Raw genomic sequence first — 12,296 nt, 5'->3', positions numbered from 1 at the left:
ATTTATTTGGTTGTTTGGGGCAGCAGAAACTACTGCCCCCAGTGTAGAGAGAGTATAGTCCCATTAACAAAACTAAATAGAGTCAACCAGAGTAAAGACTCAGGGGGAATGTTCACATGGTATAAGTCAGAACAAGCAGACTAAATAGAAATAATGAAAAAAGGAAAATACCACATTTGGTCAAAAATTTAAAAAGATATTTTCCACTGAGAAAACCTTTTTGTGCAATTTATATTCCCCAATAGAATCTCCATATTTCAGTAAGGAAAGTTTCTCCACCAAGAAGAAGAGATTAGTCATTTCCAGGCCCAGGGAACTGTGCTGATCACTGGAGATTTAAATGCTAGAACTGGTGAGGAGCTGGACTTGACTAGTACTGAAGATGACAGTTACATCACTGGAGCTATCCTTAACTTCCCTGTCCTTCCCAACAGGAATAATTATGACAAAATCACAAACAAGAGTGGAAAAAAAGATCCTACAGATTTGCAGAGTGCTGGGTCTGTACATTGTCAATAGAAGGCTGCAAGGGGAATCCTTTGGACGTAACATATATTGTTCAAACTACAAAACAGCCTGGAACAGTACCAGGAAGCAATAGTCAGTGAAGAAATCCAGTCTCTTCTAGACTCCTTTCTGGTTCAGATCTACCCTCAGAGTACAGAAGGTGTAGAGCTGTGTCTGGTTAACATTAACCACATATTTGATCACTTGGCCTCATTATCAAAACTTAAATTGCAAAACAAAAACAGCCAAAGCAAATGAACAGGGAAAGGTGGATCGATTGAGTGCAAAACCATTAGGAAGACATTAAGAAAAGTCTCAAACCAAAAACACAGGAATTCAGACAGCCAGGCGCTCCGCCTTAGTTATTGTGAGACTCTAAAACAATATAAAAAACACACTGAAAGCAAAAAAAGAACAACGTCTACAAAACCAATTACAATTAATTGAAGAGTCTCTGGTGTCAAACAAATTCTGTAAAAATTGGAACCTATTTACCAAGAAACATTACAGCGAACAGTCCATTCAAAATGGAGATACATGGAAAAGTCATTTTGAAGATCTCTATAGAAAACCTCCAAAGAATCAAGTTTAAGCTGGTACTAAGTGTGGGTCATTTCCCTGAAAGCTGGAGTGAAGGGCTGATCACACCCATCTTCAAGAATGGAGACAAATTCGATCCCAACAACTACAGAGGCATCTGTGTAAGTAGTAACCTGGAGTAGTTATTTGGTAGTATTCTAAATAGAAGAATTATAGACTTCCTCATCGAGCACAGTGTCTTAAGCAAAAGTCAGATTGGATTCCTTCCTAATTATAGAACAGCTGACCCAGCGGGGAATGCTGACGTGGAGCGGCACCGGAAGCCTGGAGAGCAGACAACGGGCCGCTAGCTGCATGGCTAACTGAGCTATGGTGATGGTACCTGTACCCAAGAGTTGAGGCAGAGCAGCTGGAGGACATCAGAGGGAAAACCAGAAAATATTTTCTCCATAAAATATTATCCAGTTTCACCAAAATCAGTGAATATAGTTGTTGTGTTTTTGTACAGTAATCAGTGAGGCCCAGCCCCTAGAAACACTCCATTCCGCGTCTATCGTTTTTCCAACCTAATTCTTGTCTCATTTGTGGTCTGATGAACAGTAAATTCATCAAATTAAGTGTCCCATATTGCTAGTTTCACCAAAATCAGTGAATAAAGTTATAAAGTTGTGTTTTTACCTTTCCTGCCACAAGAACGAGACAAAAATTGAGAGGGACCAGAATGCATTAAAATTTTGTATAAAGTGAGTCAATTGACTTTTAAAATATATTTCACATGAATATACATTGTGTATAATCCGAGTGCTACTTCATGGGGGGAAAAAACAACAAGACGACCAACTTTCCCGCTGCTCAGGTCATTGTAACATTGTGTCTTGTTAGCTTGGCAGGCTAAGCCCAAAGATAGTTATTCATAATGACATCCTCTCTGTCTCACTGTTTTTTCCTTCCACATAACACTTTAAAATGCATCAAAGCTCTACTGCCACAAAAACAACAAATGTTCAGAGGAACACAGTAGTACAATGCTTAATGCAGTACCGCCTGTATAAAAGAAATAAACCCCATTAACAGTGAGGACAGACACTCTGCTACAGTATGTTACACAGAAGACACAAGCCTACCACAAGCAGAGAGCACCCTTTTAATGGCTGAATAAGATGCGTACTTGGCTATTTCTGGTTTGTGCATGTGTGTGAGTCACGTGGTTGGTGCGCTCTTCTGCGTGGGTATCACGGCTAAAAGGAGCCTGCAGCGATGGCTATTCACGCCACTGCTCAAGCTTTCCTGCAGAAAGCTTACACACACACACACACACACACACACACACACAGACTCGTGTACACACACTAGTGTTAAGACAACTGATGGCCCTATTGTAGTCCTATACATCTATGGCGGCTGTGGTAGCCAGTGCACACAATACTGAAAGCCCCCGCAGTGGAGGAGAGACGAAGGCAACAATGGCTGCCAATGCAATGCAGGAAAACAGGAGTCGGAGGTGGTGTGAGAGGGTGAAGTGGCCTTTGAGGCTGATCTGGAGTCAGGCTTGCCATACCATGACTAAAGATTAAGCTAAAAAAAATGGCCAAGAAAGATCCTTACACTTTATTCAAAGGCAAACTCACCCATCAGGCGAAGTCGAAAAGGAGGAAGACAGATTGAAAGGATGAAGTAATATGGAGAAAGGTGATCGGTAGACAATATACATAAAGTATTTTATTGTGATAAGCCAAATAGATACGAGGCACAGCCAGGTGTTTTTTGGTTACACCCACTTGTGATGCTACATTAGCTTCAAGACATCATTTCAAAATCATTGATTCTTTGAGTTTTTCTAATCACAAAAGGGACAGCTAATGAAGATGAGGTAGCAAACATTCTGCTAATTTTTAACAGGGGGGATGGCCCAATGGGAGCATGCATCACCCCCCTGGCTGGAGGGCGAGAAGGGTTTCCTTGCGCCTTAGTTTTCAGAAGGTAGGCAATTTTTTGCCCGTTGAACTGATTTTAAGGGGCATTTACTAAACTCTGAAATAATGTATAATTATTACATTACATTGCCAAATAAACAAACACTGAATTTGCAGCACAAACTTTTTTTTGTTTGAAAAAAAAGTCAGTACTGCAAAAAAAAAAAGTTTTAGCATTCAAGGGCACTTGGTCCAACCTCTGTTAATTTCTGACCCCGCCTCTGTCATGCAGCTGTCGCTCTCTCTCTTATGTCCGTCTACTGTAGAAAATCTAGATAAATTGTTGAGAATTATTACATTTTGACATAGCATTTCTATTTTAACCGGTGCAGCTTTTCTAGCCTTTACAGCACTGGTTTAGCGGCCTGCGAGTCAAGTCAGCGAACGAGGTACAAACACACACTCTCCCTGAGTAGAGACGAGATGAGTCCGAGAAATTATTTCACATGGCGTGCTCTTAAAAGAGCACATGGATGGATGAGCAGGTTGGTGTAAAACTGTGAAAAATCACAACTTTCTCTTACATTTCTAAAAGCAGCTATGGAGGATGGGATCACAGATGGTTTGGAGGTTCGTAACACACTGCGTTGATCAACCTGTTGGCCTGAAATTTGGGTTGATCGACGAGTGGAGAGATGGGTGTGTTGAAAAGATGAAACAATTGATGGTGGAGGATGAGAAGACATGGAGGACAGTGGCATATCCAGACCTGTGTGGAACACCACAGTGTTCTTCCTGCATCCCGACAGCAGCTGAAGGTTTCGGAAAAGTCCTTTGGCCGTCAGCTTCACGTGGAAGTTGGACAGCGACAGTCTGGGAGACCATAACATTGTCTCCGTTTGTCCTCCAATACTTTTCAAGACTTGGTTTTAGACTGATGTTTCTAGTCTGGATTGTCTTTGTGTAAGAACTTTGACTTTCAGCACTTTGTCTGCTCCTCTGGACTCTCAAAGAGTCCTGGGTTACAGGAAATACCAACCCAGTTTTTTTCTTCTTGTGGTCCAAACTCCCGGTCTTGCCTGTCTGACCACGAATGATTTGAGATGCACAATAGTTAATTAACACTGAAGTCTTAACTCTCTGGTAAGTAAAAATGTTCCTCTTTTCTTCTTTAATTACAGAAGTGAGTGAAAATTATTCCACAAGAAAAAGAAAGAAGAGACTCAGAAATTGTTGCTGCTGGAATTTGTGCCTTGCATCCCCATAAAAGCTGCGTGGACATCAGAAAAAAAGACAAAAACAGGATTTTAAATTTAAAAGCTAAACCTTTGACTCAGTACAGAGGGAAATAGCATTATAAAAAGGGAATCCCTTAAGCTGCTAGCTGCCCTTCATCGATTCAAAGCCACTGCAAAACAAAAAAATAAAAAACCAAAGGAGAACTAGTTTCTGTAGCCCAGTCAATAGGAGAAGAGAAACTGGTGCCAAAAATAGCTGCGTGCTTGACTTTCGTCCAGGTGGTGGCGAATCATCCAACGATAAAGGACGAGGAAGAAAACAAGAGAGGTAGTAGAGGGGTGTATGTATGTGTGAGGGAGGAGAGAAAATCTTCAACGCTGGTGATGATTAATTAGTTGTCCGTCTCTGCTGTTACAAAACACACAGCGATCCGTCCAGTAGCGCACACCACAGAGGTGTGTTTGTCTACTGTCAAAGAAATGAAGCTCTCATTTACACACACACAAACACACATGCTGGGTGGTTGGACAAAGACAAGCACTCCCCCTGTTTCACTGCTGTTTCCAAAGCTCCGTGAACCCAGTATACACCCACACACACACACACACACACAGGAGGGAGTGATGCTGCAGAGGAGGAGGGGGAGGGATTTGAATAATCTCTCTCTGCTCACTCACTCTTGCCCTCGCTCACTCACTCCTTCCATCATTATTTTCTCAGGTCTCTTGTCATCTCTCTGTCTCCATTTGAAGGAGAGAGTGTCAGAGATGAATCATGTCAAAGATAAAGAAGAAATACCGTAGAGACCAAAAGGGTGGGAGGAGCCTCTCTCTCGTACAAACACACACATGTCTGTGTCTCTTCACATGTCAGTGGCAGGTGCCATATTAAAGGTATTCTCCATATTTAAGAGTAGGCTTAAGACTTTCCTCTTTGATAAAGCTTATAGTTAGGGCTGGTTTGGGTGAGTCCTGAACCATCCCTTAGTTATGCTGCTATAGGCCTAAACTGCCAGGAGACTTCCCATGATGCACTGAGCTTCTTTCTCCTCCTCTCCCTGTGTGTGCATTTTTATTATTAATGCATGTCACTACCTCGACATCTTCTCTCTCCCGTAGTTTTGTGCTTTCTCGTTTCTCTCCTCTCTCCTTCTGTCACTTTCAGCAGGTATTTCTGCCTCCGGAGCTGCAGAGTCTGGATCTGTGATTGTGGGCCGCCTGCTGCCCCCGTGTTCCTGCTCGACAACTGCTACTACAATTGTTATTATTAGTCTTATTACTATTATTATCATTATTATTTATATCACTATAATTCCTATTATTACTTATTACCATTACATTATTTTCTTAAAATTCTAGGTGGAATTTGCATCTATCTCTCTCTCTCAATTCAGTTGGGCTTTATTGGCATGGGAAACAGATGTTAACATTGCCAAAGTAAATAACAACAGACATAAACAGAAGAATTGTCATATTAAAATATATACAGATAAGTAAGATAGGATAATAATAATAATAATAATAATAAATTGTAGACTTGCAGTTAAAATACATATACAAAAAGTGAAAACTAAACACTGCAACATTTTTTTTATTAGAGTGTGTGTGTGTGTGTGGAGGTCATTCACTGTCCCTCAGGTTGTGGCATGTAGATACATATTGGGCAGCAAGATATGACCTGTCTTCTTGTCCTAGGATTATTTTTAATTTTGAGAGGTCATTTAGCTCTTTGAAATCTGAGATTACACAGTTGAACTTGTTAAAGTAAATGTTCCTTATTTCATTTAATGTTGTATACTGTAGGAGGAAGTGCATCTCTGTCTCAACCTGATCTGTCGAACAGTGACCACATATTCTGTTTTCTTTTGGTTGCCATGATTTTTTGTGTCTTCCTATTTCGATTGCCAGTCTGTGGTCCCTGAGCCTGTCCTCTGTTAGGATCTGTCTCTGCTTTCTGTCTCTGACAGCAGAGAGAGATTCTGCCAAGTCATAATCTCTTTTTAGGGCCAGATAACATTCTGATCTACTTTGGCTTTTAGTTTCTTCTTTCCAGTGTTCCAGATAGGTTTCTTTACATTGGGTTATAATTTGGTTTACTCTGATTGGTGTTTGGAAAGCAGTGCTGTTGTGAGACTTTTAAGGTCCATATTCTGCTTAGAAAGCCCATATTGCTAACCCCTGTCACCTGAGGGCTGCGGTGGTATGCGTGAATCAGAGAGGTGTATGAACCTCTATGTGTGTGTGTTTGTGGGGGCTGACTTAAGTTACCTTTGGGAACACATTTCAGACTAAAGACAGACTAAATTGGGGATAAAAGCTGTGTCCTCATTTGGGAAACAGCTGATTCATGTTTTGGTCAGTGGTTAAGGTTAGGGTTAGGGTTAGGCAAATAGTCGTTATGGTAGGTCTCCAGGAAATTTATGTAAATCTATGTAATGTCCCCAAAAGTGACATTAGTAAACTTGTGTGTGTGTTTGTGCGTGTGTGTGTGTGTGTGTGTGTGTGTGGCGATTAAGCCATCACAAGGGTGACAGAAGGTCTGTGAGTAGCAGCTCCCCACAGGCCCTAGAGAGACTTCCTGGAGCAGCAGCAGAGGAGAGGCAGCCAGGCGCCCGGGACCAGACCAGAGTCACCACATGGCTTCACAAGGCCCACATGGAGGAAACCAGCAGCACATCTCAGAAGATGGGCAACGGTAAATATGACCAGTCAGTGTTTTTCATGCTCCGACATTAAGACACCATCTGTGATTGCACACATATCTGCTACTTGCATTACTAGCTGATTAAGCTGAAATATTGTCTTGATACCAAAATCATTTCTAAAGCTGCTTTAAAATGAGTTTTTGTTGTGACATGACATCAAAAGTGTGAAATGTTGGACTTGGTCATTTCCTGCACATTACTGACTGCTTGGGTAATTCAACCAGTGAACAAATGTGTTTACTGGTTGAAAACTGAGTGTTTCAGCACACTAAACAGTACTAAAAGATTAAATCAAATTTAAGTATTGCTGAGATGTAAATATGGTTCCACTCTAAATTCAAAGAAGATAATGTGTGTCTGTGTGTGTGTGCATGTGCAAGTGTGTGTCATGAGCAGTAGAATAATTACAGAGAGACTGCAGAGGGATGATAATTAGGTTTGCTTAAGCTTCCATGATATGAGCTGTAGTCATTCAGCTCAAATGTGTTTGTGTGTGCGTGCAGCTGAACTGTAAACATCCAGCAGTGTGGTTCGGAATTAATGGAATGATCTCATATCACAATTAAACGCTGTACTCAACGTACAAACTGATAGATACAGAATGCAGAGTAAAGGCTGCTAACAGTTGTACTGCACAGTTTTCAGATCGTTTCTAAGTGATCACACCAGACTTGTCCTGTACGCAGTCAACCAACTGAGGCAGCTCTCTATCACTCAGAGAGTTTTCAGGTTTTCAGTGTATTAATCTAAAACTGGTGCCAACAATTTAGTCCTGTTTCTTCATGTGAGGTTCAGGACTGATGGAAGTCTACAATGTGATACTAATTTAATTTTATGATAAAACACCTTATAATTATTATGCACAGTATTTGCTTTTTAAAAAAAGATGAGATCATGTCTACATTGTCGATCACTGAAATCAGGCAGACTGAGTGCATATTTATGACATAAGTGATCAACAAAGTTAATCTATGGGAAGTACTTAACCTGAACTTGTTCTGCTGACACACTGATCAGATTCAAAACAACCATCTAAATGTTTCAGAAACCTTTTCTCCCTTACCCTTTGGAAGTCACTCAGACATGATTTAGCTGCACAAAATATTGGCAATCAAGAGCATCAATCTGAAAACTACTAGAACTGGATTTAAAGAGCCACATCATCTGAAGCCTTAGGGTAAAACAATACTAAAACCACTGCTAATGCCACATGAACTGAAAGTAGAAGGTTAACAGCAACATCTTAAGAGTTTTAAGCAAAATCATCCTTGTCTGGCACAGAGCAGTGTTGTTCGGTCAAAATACCTTAAGAATACCAGATGAAATAGGTTAACCGCTTCAGGTGCTTTCATTTCAACATCATCCAAGATGCATACACATGTCAACAACACACAAATCACATACAGTAGCTGTGATAATGTTGGATGTTTGCCATTGTAGCCATTGCCAAGAATCCTGGGATTAATGCGGTTTTGAGACGTTGATACACCTACAGCCCTTTACACACAAACCTCTCTCCTTGCCAACACACATCGTGAGTACACAAGCAAGTAATAGTCACACAAACCCACACACACAAACAAACAACCTTGCACACATCCTTACCTGTGCTGTTCAGTCGACTGAGTCTCGCTGAGCCACTTCTTTGCAAGGGATAATGGGATACCTGCTTCGCCAGCCCCTGATTGGCAGCAGGAGCTGTCTTTGCTGCTGCTTGATTGGCGGATGCTGTCCTAGCTGTGTTGTGGTTGGTGAGTGTTGGGGCCTTCAGACCTGTGGATAGGATACAGAAAAAGTCAAAGCCAATCGAAGAACTTCTCTAGAGGGCTTTGTTTCACTCATCGGCCAGATGTTGATGCTAAAACTTTCCTGTTGCAGTTAAGGTAGCTACAATTGTGAAAACAAGTTGACCTTGAGCTAGGTTTCCACGTGCTACTGAGAAATGCTGGGTCAAAGAGTTGAACAAAACAAGACAGAAGATTTGAAGTCAGAGAAGCCAGATTATGACCAGAAAGTTGTTTACTACGCTTCCATCTTCCACCATCCTATTCTTGTTCTTCAGTCCTCATTCAGTCCTCAATGTATAACAGCTAGCTTCTCAGATGGAGTCACTATTTATTTACACAGTGACACAGTTCAGACAGATATCTAAAATCTGATCTGGTCCACTCTGATATGATGCAGTTTGTCTGATTAAAATGTCAAAATTAAATAATAATAAAAACTGAGCCCAGCCTTCAAACCTGTATATCATTTGAATCCTATTACTAATTGAAAACAGTAAGTAAATGGGTAAGCTAACAGTGTGTCATCAATACATTTGCTTGGTGTGAAGGATTTGGGGCGCACGCACACACACCTGTTGGAGTGGCCCTGGCCTGCAGTGACAGAGCTCTGCTCCTCATTGCAGGAGGCTTTGGAGCAGCAGGGACACCACTGTTAGAACTGGTAACTATGTCACTGGGAGTATTGGTGCTGGCGGTAGCTGCAGTGCTGGACATGAGGGGGTTTGCCGTGCTCTGACTGCCCACAGGAAGCGTGCTTCTGCTGGGCCGCTCATCTGGCTTGGTCCCTGTTGGTGCTGGTGCTCCTGGAGAAACTGAAGGAAAGAGGATACAGGAGGCATTAAAATACTAAGAATTGTTTATATAGATGGAAGAGCAGAACTTTTGAGTGGATGTTCAAAGTGTCAGCTTTTTTTGAATGTCAAAGTCAATGTTGTAATCATATAAATAATAATATATCTAATAGAGAAAATAAGGAGTGAGGATGAGGACCAGACTGTAATCATGGACAAATCTTTACATCAATCACCCAGACCCAAATGACTAACTTCCTTCGCACAGCTGAGAACTAAAGAAACTGAGGTGGTGTGTAGGAGGAAGGTTCAACAGAGAGCAGTACTCACAAAAACTAAATGTTAGTGTATTCCTGTAATTTCTCTCCTCATAAATACAGACAATGAATACAACCTTGTTAAGCACATTGAACAAGGGCACACATGCCCACCCACCAACCCAATCCCCAGAATAAAATGTAGCCATTTTACGTTTCTGCAAAACACGGGTATGTTGAATCTCTACATATTTCAAACGTTGAATCTTCACGTTTCAAACGCTGTGGTTAAGGTCTGGTTATGTTTAGGCACAAAATCCACTTGGTTAGGCTTAGGAAAAAATAATGGGTCATTTGGGTTAAAATAGCCAGTTTGTCGGCACAAAAACGGCTACAAATGTCCAGACACCTCGCCTCACTAAAAATACCCGCTGTCGCCAAAAAAAACAGTTACAAATACAGTGGTCTCGAACACAAGCCTCTTCTGCATCTCTAGCCATCGAGCTACTAATAACGCAACCAACTCAGCATATGGAAATGTGGCTTTGTAGATGTCATCTGAACCATGTCATCTTCAATATGATAAGCATTTACACAGTTAGCACAGGAGCTGTGGAACTCCGAGAGGAGGAGGTTTTCAGGGGTGACATGGAATACAGTACCGAGATGATTGTCAGCGGCTACAACCAGGACTCTGACTCTGACGACAAAGACACGGCGGGTTGAGGCGGGGACTGTAAAGGTGTCAAGCGAGAGAAGCGAAACAGAGGTCGAGCATTAGTCAGTGCCCACCTCTGGAGGGCTGGAGTTATATATGTGTATGTATATATGTGTGTCTACACACATATACTGTATATATATGTGTGTGTGTGTGTGTGTGTGTGTGTGCGTGTTTCAGTGTTTTTAGATATTTTTCTCAGATGTTACTATGGTATACTGAAGTATAATTACAAGCATTTCAGTGTCACAAGTGTCAAAGTCTTTTATTGACAATTACATTAAGTTTATGCAAAGAGTCAATATTTGCAGTGTTGACACTTCTTTTTCAAGACCTCTGCAATTTGCCCCGGCATGCTGTCAGTTAACTTCTGGGCCACATCCTGACTGATGGCAGCCCATTCTTGCATAATCAATGCTTGGAGTTTTTCAGAATTTGTGGATTTTTGTTTGTCCACCTGCCTCTTGAGGATTGATCAAGTTCTAAATGGGATTAAGGTCTGGGGAGTTTCCTGGCCATGGACCCATAATTTCGATGTTTTGTTCCCCGAGCCACTTAGTTATCACTTTTGCCCTATGTGTGTTTTGGTACCATTCTTTATTCATGGCAGTGTTTTTAGGCAAAATTGTGAGTGAGCCCACTCCCTTGGCTGAGAAGCAACCCCACACATGACTGGTCTCAGGATGCTTTACTGCTGGCATGACACAGGACTGATGGTAGTGCTCACCTTGTCTTCTCCGGACAAGCTTTACTCCGGATGCCCCAAACAGTCGGAAAGGGGATTCATCAGAGAAAATGACTTACCCCCAGTCTTCAGCAGTCCAATCCCTGTACCTTCCAGAATATCAGTCTGTCCCTGATGTTTTTCCTGGAAAAAAAGTGGCTTCTTTGCTGCCCTTCTTGACACCAGGCCATCCTCCAAAAGTCTTCACCTCACTGTGCGTGCAGATGCACTCACACCTGCCTGCTGCCATTCCTGAGCAAGCTCTGCACTGGTGGTGCCCTGATCCCACAGTTGAATCAACTTTAGGAGAGGGTCCTGGAGCTTGTTGGACTTTCTTGGGCGCCCTGAAGCCTTCTTCTCTCCTTGAAGTTCTTGATGATCCAATAAATGGTTGATTTAGGTGCAATCTCACTGGCAGCAATATCCTTGCCTGTGAAGCCCTTTTTGTGCAAAGCAATGATGACGGCACGTGTTTCCTTGCAGGTAACCGTGGTTAAAAGAGGAAGAACAATGAGTTCAAGCACCACCCTCCCTTTAAAGCTTCCAGTCAGTTATTCTAACTCAATCAGCATGACAGAGTGATCTCCAGCCTTGTCCTGGTCAACACTCTCACCTGGGTTAACGAGAGAATCACTGACATGATGTCAGCTGGTCCTTTTGTGGCAGGACTGAAAAGCAGTGGAAATGTTTGTTTGGGATTAAGTTAATTAATCCGATCACTCTTCATAACATTCTGGAGTATATGCAAACTGCCATCATAAAAACTGAAGCAGCAAACTTTGTGAAAACCAATACTTGTGTCATTCTCAAAACTTGACCACAACTGTATTTGTTTAATGTTTGATTTAATTTGTGATTTATTTATTGTGACAATTAAGCATTCAATTCTATAATTATTTCTGTATTTATATATTAAGTTTTGGCCCTTAATACTCTCCAAAGGAACAGGCTTCCAGGCTTCACAAGGCCCACATGGAGGAAACCAGCAGCACTTCACAGAAGACGGGCTATGGTATACATGACCAACATGTTTTTCATGCTCCAACATTAAGACACCATCTGTGATTGCACACATATCTGCTACTTGCATTACTAGCTGATTAAGCTGAAATATTG

The 12,296-nt window shown here is 41.6% G+C and overlaps 1 protein-coding gene across 4 annotated transcripts in view; it reads right to left on the bottom strand.

The window, feature by feature from the left end:
• The window catches only part of LOC122873248 (microtubule-associated tumor suppressor 1 homolog), a 69,952-nt gene that overhangs the window by 33,509 nt on the left and 24,147 nt on the right, over positions 1-12,296 (bottom strand). For all 4 annotated transcript variants that reach the window (XM_044189698.1, XM_044189697.1, XM_044189696.1 and 1 more), the window contains 2 exons: positions 9,263-9,502; positions 8,509-8,676 (listed from right to left, as the gene is read on the bottom strand). In XM_044189698.1, the coding sequence (XP_044045633.1) occupies positions 8,509-8,676; positions 9,263-9,502 (408 nt within the window). The remainder of the gene's footprint in view (positions 1-8,508; positions 8,677-9,262; positions 9,503-12,296) is intronic.

This window comes from Siniperca chuatsi, linkage group LG3 (genome assembly GCF_020085105.1).
Source record: "Siniperca chuatsi isolate FFG_IHB_CAS linkage group LG3, ASM2008510v1, whole genome shotgun sequence".
In the NCBI taxonomy this organism is placed as follows: Eukaryota; Metazoa; Chordata; class Actinopteri; order Centrarchiformes; family Sinipercidae; genus Siniperca; species Siniperca chuatsi.
This window is presented reverse-complemented; position numbering and strand designations above follow the sequence as displayed.